General features: G+C 45.7%; 1 protein-coding gene across 1 annotated transcript in view; it reads left to right on the plus strand.

Moving 5' to 3' along the window:
- LOC118747116 (intraflagellar transport protein 172 homolog) overlaps positions 1-6,806 on the plus strand; it is a 189,110-nt gene extending 182,304 nt beyond the window's left edge. The window contains exons 2-11 of the mRNA XM_036481106.1: positions 1,371-1,657; positions 1,727-1,944; positions 2,008-2,466; positions 2,530-2,691; positions 2,752-2,950; positions 3,012-3,717; positions 3,778-4,305; positions 4,371-5,663; positions 5,731-6,473; positions 6,558-6,806. Coding sequence (XP_036336999.1) covers positions 1,371-1,657; positions 1,727-1,944; positions 2,008-2,466; positions 2,530-2,691; positions 2,752-2,950; positions 3,012-3,717; positions 3,778-4,305; positions 4,371-5,663; positions 5,731-6,473; positions 6,558-6,806 — 4,844 coding nt within the window. The remainder of the gene's footprint in view (positions 1-1,370; positions 1,658-1,726; positions 1,945-2,007; positions 2,467-2,529; positions 2,692-2,751; positions 2,951-3,011; positions 3,718-3,777; positions 4,306-4,370; positions 5,664-5,730; positions 6,474-6,557) is intronic.

Here is a 6,806-nt window from a genome sequence, read left to right on the forward strand (position 1 = left end):
ACGCTGAGCACTTGTGTGGTCCACTTCAGTTGCAAACATGTTTAAGCCTCTCTCGACAGTTTTCCCTGACTGCTGAGTTTTCTTCTACGCACAGCCAACTTTGGAAGTTGCAATTATTATCTCTTTCGCATAGGGGGAATGTAGATGGTTTGGCGCGAACTCTTATGAGTCATACTTTCTGTGTAAAACTAGGCGCAGAAACGGGAATCACTTCAATCGAATACGCTAACTTAGTGGCGAGAGGTTTTCTACGTCCACTGCATGGATTTTAACGAGTGGAAACAGTGCCATCATACTCAGTGGCTTAATACCACGAATCGCAACTCACAGACCGTTGTCAAGCATTAAAATCGAAGCATAATAATAAAGCAAGGCCACAATCATTACCGATCAAGCCTCTGATGACTATGAAGTCATTAGCCAGGATGCACCACGTAAGGGCGACTGCTATACATACCAGATATCAACAGCATTGAGTTTTACTTATTTAAACTACCGGGGTTTGTTCATGATGATAACGTCAGCAACCATCGATTCGTTGTGTTTTAAATTTTCTTTTTCTCCTAATGAAATATATTCCCTTTCAACGTTTTACGTCCCATCAATCCCTATTCTTTAGTAGTATGTCGATGGCGATATTTGGGTAGTTTGAGATCCAGAGTCCATTGCATCCGAGGATTAGTCAGGTGAGTTTAGACGTCCTTGCGCATGCTTAGATCGGAACCACTCGATCTCGCCAAGCATAATTCGAAATAAAATCTTTCTACTCAGCATTTAGCTTCACTATAAGAAAGGCTTGAATACCAGGTACTCATGAAATTTGAAGTGTAAACATCTGTGTACGGCTTGACAAAGCATTAGGCGATTCAGTTATGAAATGATTCCCAACTAGCCCCAAAACTATCCTTAAGTGGCTTTGTAAAAGTCGTGAACTTACCTCGGAAGGATCGTGGTCCCTTACTAGTCCCAAATTTATCCCGATTTAGTCCCAAAATGGTCCTAAAATAGTCGTGATCTGGGCGTAAGTGGTCCTAAACAGGTCCCGAAACGATCTCGAACAAACCACGATATGGTCCTTAAATAGTCCTGAACAGGTCCCGATATGAGTTCCGGAACTGGTCTCAAAAGTGTTCTGAAGGAGTGCTGTAAAAGTTGTGATATAGTCCCCAAAGGATCTCGATCATGTCTTGAAACGGTCCTTTATTAGTCCCACAGTAGGACCGAACTAATCCCAAATGGTTTCAAAAAACGGCCCTCAGTGGTCCTAAATGGGTCTCGAAATGATCCCGAAAAAGTCCTGATAGGGTCCTTTAGCAGTCCTGAATGGGTCCCAAAATGATCCCATACATTTTTCTTCTTCCCACATCCAGGACTCGACGATGGCAAAGTGCGTGCGCTTCACTGTAAAAGCAACAAGTCGCAAAGTTTATACTCTGCAGAGAGCATTTGCATCGCTTTAGCTTCGAATACCAAAGGCACTGGCTTTCTTTCTGGCCATAACGATGGCACAATAATACGTTACTTCGTCATCGATGATGCCAATGAATCTTCAGGTCGACTAGTACAGCATCCAGTGCCACCTTTTGCTTTGGCTTGGCCACAAGGTGGATTTTGTGCCGGCGGTTGTGACCAGAAAATTGTTTTCTATGACACTGTGGTAAGCTTCTTAAACTGTAGAGAGAAGTTACATATGTATGTATGTTTGAAAAATATCTGCATGTTATAGGGCCGTCCAGTGCGTACATTCGACTACTCTCGAAATGATCGTGAAATTACTGTTGCCGCCGCCAGTCCTAACGGTCAAGCTGTGGCATTTGGCAGCTACGACAAGATACGAATTTTCACATGGAGTCCGCGCTTGTCCGATTGGAATGAGAGCGCAACCAAAGAAATTATGCACTTCTACACGGTCACCTGCGTACAATGGCGACGCGATGGCGCACGGTGAGTCGATGGGGTTTCAGACGCTTATTTTTAATGCATATTTACTTATACTCCTTTCGAAAGCTTGGCAATCGCTTCTGTAACGGGTGCGGTTATACTCTTTGAGTCAGTGTTGAAGCGCACCATCTGGCAAGACAAATTCGAACTGATTTTTGTGGCACCCAGCCAGCTGCTGGTGAAGTCCTTGCAAGAGCCTGCCGAACAGATGACCATCGAATCGCAACTGGGACTTGAGATCGACGACGTGCGCATAATGGGTAAGGACAACTATCTGGTTGCACGCACCGAAGACTCGATGATCTTGTGTGATCTGACGCGCAATTTGGTAAGCGAAGTGCCCTGGACAACATCGGGACGTCACGAACGATTCTATTTCGAGAACCCGAATGTGTGTTTGATTTTCAATGTAGGCGAACTAAGTCTCGTGGAGTATGGCGAAAGCTCGATTTTAGGTTCTGTACGCACAGAGTTCGTCAATCCACATGTTATATCTGTGCGCCTAAATGAACGGGGAAATACCCAGTAAGCTGGGATGAGATATTTTTTTTTTTTAAGAAAGTTTTTATATAAGTAATTTCTTTACAGAAACAATAAGAAACTTGCATTCTTGCTAGACGCCAAAACTATTTGCATTGTTGACCTTATAAACCAACTCATCATTGGACAAGTGAATCACGAGACCAAAATCGATTGGATCGAATTGAGTGAAACGGCGCACAAATTATTGTTTCGCGACAAGAAACTCAGGTATTTATTTATAACATTCGACTTGCTAAGTACTTATTATTAACTGCTTGCTGCTACCAGATTGGTGCTGATCGACATTTACACTGGCAAGAAACAAACTTTACTCTCAAACATCTCATTCGTGCAATGGGTGCCACAAAGCGATGTAGTCGTAGCACAAAACAATAATAATTTAGCCGTCTGGTATAATATTGATCTGCCCGAGCACGTAACGCTAATGGCCATACGCGGCGATGTTATCGAAGTCACCCGTGACTCAGTTAGTATTAAGATCATGGTACATATAACTATAGTTTAACTACTTCCGATTCTATAATTAGGGTCGTACAAATGTGCGTACACAAGAAGGCCCTGCAGAACACACTTATCAGCTGGACGAAGGCCTCGTTGAGTTCGGCACCGCAGTTAACGACAGCGACTTCGGACGCGCAATACACTTTCTAGAGACGCTTGGTGACAAGCCCGCCGCCAAAGCTATGTGGCACAATTTGGCGGTCATTTCAATCGAGGATGGCAATCTTCGCGTTGCGCAGCGTTGTTATGCCGCCTTGGGCAACGTATCTAAAGCGTACTACTTGAATGAAATGATAGAAGAAGCAGACAAATTTGAAGAGACCACGGGTTCTCCCGGTATTATGTGCCCAGAAGTTCGCGCCAAACTAGCGCTCTTGAGTTCCGACTTGCGCACGGCAGAACGCATTTACCTGGAGCAGGGTGATATCGAATCAGCACTCGAAATGTATAAGAAACTTCGTATGTGGGATGAGGCGCTGAACTTAGCTGAGCGACGTGGTTATGGTGACCTACAGCAGCTAAAGCAACAGCAAATGGAGTTTCTTTTAACCACCGGGCAGGAGGAGAAAGCCGGACAAGTGCTGGAAGAGCAAAGCGAACCTGAAAAGGCTTTAAGTCTTTATTTGAAGGCCAGTAAGCCAGCACGTGCAGCGAGGTTGGCCATGAAAACGCCGCATCTGATGGATGATCAGCAACTGATGCTAAAAATCACAGAAGGATTAATAAATTGCGGTAAGTTCTAAACCAAATGTAGACTTATTGGTGCACTTCTGATTCCGTCAAAACCTATAGAACTGTACGAGATGGCTGGCGACATTGCGCTCAAACTATCACGCCCAGAGGCGGCTATGGGCTTGTATCGCAAGGGTGGCGCGTATGCACGCGCACTCGATTTGGCACGTGAAGTTGCACCGGATGACGTCACGAATTTGGAAGAGGAATGGGGCGACTGGTTGGTGGCACGCAAACAGCTAGATGCTTCCATTAATCACTACATTGAGGCAGGCGCCACACAAAAGGCACTCGACGCTGCTGTCGGCGCAAAACAATGGCGCAAAGCCGTGCAAATCGCCAAGGTGCTCGACGAACCAGCGGAAATACAACGCTATGCACTGGATCTATCCAAGCATTTGGCCTTTTCGGGAGATGTTGACGGCGCTGAGGACTTGCTGGTACGCGCTAACATGTATAAAGAAGCAATAGAGTTGCTCAATCGGCATGGCAAGTGGGAACGCGCTTACGCTATTGGCGAGAAATATCTGCAAGTGGATGAAATGCGAGATTTATTTGTAAATTTGGCAACTGGCTTGGAAGAGCAAGGTAAATTAAATGATATAGCTGTTTCTAAATCGCATTTTAAACCAATTTTGTGTTTTACCCTTAAGGTAAGTATCGCGATGCGGAAAAGGTTTTGCTGGCAGTATCCGAACCCGATTTGGCTATTGCAATGTATAAACGCCGCGAGCTGTATGATTCCATGATACGTCTGGTAGAACGTTTTCATAAGGAACTTCTGGATACCACTCACTTGCAATTGGCAAGACAGCTAGAATCCAAAGGGAAGTTCAAAATCGCTGAAGTTCATTTTATAGCTTCAGGCGATTGGAAGTCAGCCGTGCATATGTATTGCTCATCTGGCCGCTGGGAAGATGGTTATCGAGTGGCTAAGCAAAAAGGCACTGATGGCGCCAGTAACCAGGTGGCTTACATGTGGGCGAAGTCGATGCCGATCGAGAGCGCTGTCCGCTTGCTCACCAAGTTGGGTTTGCTGGACACTGCTGTGGGATTCGCTTGTGATTCTGGGCAGTTCGATTTCGCCATGGATCTTTGTCGTTTATCTGGTAAATCCACGGATGAAGTCCACATGAAAATCGCTATGTCCCTTGAGGATGAAGGCAAGTTCGAGGAAGCCGAAGGCGAATTCATCAAAGCCAATAAGCCCAAGGAGGCGATACTGATGTACACCCATGCAGGTGATTGGAAAGCGGCCTTAAACGTGGCTGAGCAATATTTGACAGAAGCTGTCAATGATATATTAATTGGGCAAGCATCCGCTGCTTTGGATACACGCAACTATCCCGACTATGAAGCTCTACTGCTGCGTGCACAACGTCCCGATTTGATCATAGACCATTACAAGAATGAGGGTATGTTCGATGAAGCGCTGCGCATTGCCGAGGAGCACTATCCGTCGGCAATGAATGATCTACGGCGTCTGCAAACGCAAGAGCAACGCCGAAATAACGAACATAATGACGATTCGCGTGCTTACCTGCAAAAAGCAGCCGAATTCGCTAAGCGTGAAGAATTTCGCAAGGCCGCTGAGTGTCTAATGCAAATTAACTCCACCAATACCGACGATGAAACCACAGTGGAACGCGCTCTACTCAGAGCCGCTGAGATATGCAACCAATTTTTGGAAGGCAAAGATGCAGTCAACGTAGCAACTCAGCTAGGGCCACGTCTACTACAAATCAAGCAAATCGGGCCAGCAGCGCAGCTGTATCTAGCTGCTGATATGCCCAAAGACGCCGTAGAGGTTTTCATACGCGCCGAGCAGTGGTCGAAGGCACGACGCCTAGCAAAGGAACTAGATCCAGAGCTGATGAGCTATGTAGAGCAGCAGCAGAAATCGCGCCTTAAGACCGAAGGCAATGTAGAACAGTTAGCTGACATAGGTAAGTACGTACTTTAATTGTGGACACTTTAGATATATTCAAAGCGTGTGCACTTCATTCTCTTCAGACGTCATGAGCGCTTTGGACATGCTAGCCGAACAAGGCCAATGGATGCGCTGTCTTGACAAGGCGAAACAGATAAACGCTGCAGTTTTACAGAAATATGTCGCTCTCTATGCAGCCCAACTCATACGCGAAGGTGATTGTCTCACAGCATTGAGTCTCTATTTTACTTATGGCGCGCCACCTCTGGAGGCCAATTTCAACATCTACTCTCGCATAGCAATGGATTGCTTTGCTATACGTGAAGACCAGGCCAAGGAGGATCAGTGGCGGAATTTGCGAGATTTCCTTTACAAACTGCTGAAGTCACTGCAATCTTCTGAGCATGCGCAGGCAAAAATTACCAACAACATTGAGAAATTTTTACTGATTAGTCACTACTACGCTGTGCGTTCCGCTTGTCGACCCGTGCAATCCTTACAACCAATCGCCGCTCGTATTTCAATCGCTTTGTTGCGCTACACGGACATCATACCAGTGGACAAAGGTTTCTATGAAGCAGGCACCGATCTGCGTAATGCCGGCCGCGAAGCGGAAGCTTTTGTTATGCTCAACCACTATTTGGATGTGTGCGAAGCCATTGAAGAGGGCTCTGGACATCTTGTAGATCATTCCGATTTGGCAGCTACTGATTTTCCAAGTTCAGTGCCACTACCAGAAGACATACATCTTAAAAATGATCCTAGTCTGCATGAAGAGGTACGCGAGTGGGTGCTAGCCATAAGCATGGATCAGCAAGTTGATCAGGTATGGTTTACATACATACGTCTGTATATTGATGCATTTCAAAAATCGTGTTCAAAATGCTATTTTTTGGAAAATTAATTTAAGGTTCTACCCACTGACGACCGTGGCCTATACGAATCAGCACTCGGGCCAGATGAAGTACCTTGCATATTAAGTGCCTATCCTGTACGTAGCCGTCAGCCGGTCACCTTTCAATCGTCGAGCCGTCAAGCGAATCGGGATGTTTGGAGCAAATTTACTGTCGCACTTAAGATGTCGCCTGGCAGCAAAGTGGCAGACATTATTGCATTCGTTGAGAAATGGAATGGTCAGGCTAATTCTTCAATGCATTAA

The sequence above is a fragment of the Rhagoletis pomonella genome, unplaced genomic scaffold (assembly GCF_013731165.1).
Source record: "Rhagoletis pomonella isolate Grant_MI unplaced genomic scaffold, Rhpom_1.0 Rhpom_scaffold_00011, whole genome shotgun sequence".
NCBI classification, from domain to species: domain Eukaryota; kingdom Metazoa; phylum Arthropoda; class Insecta; order Diptera; family Tephritidae; genus Rhagoletis; species Rhagoletis pomonella.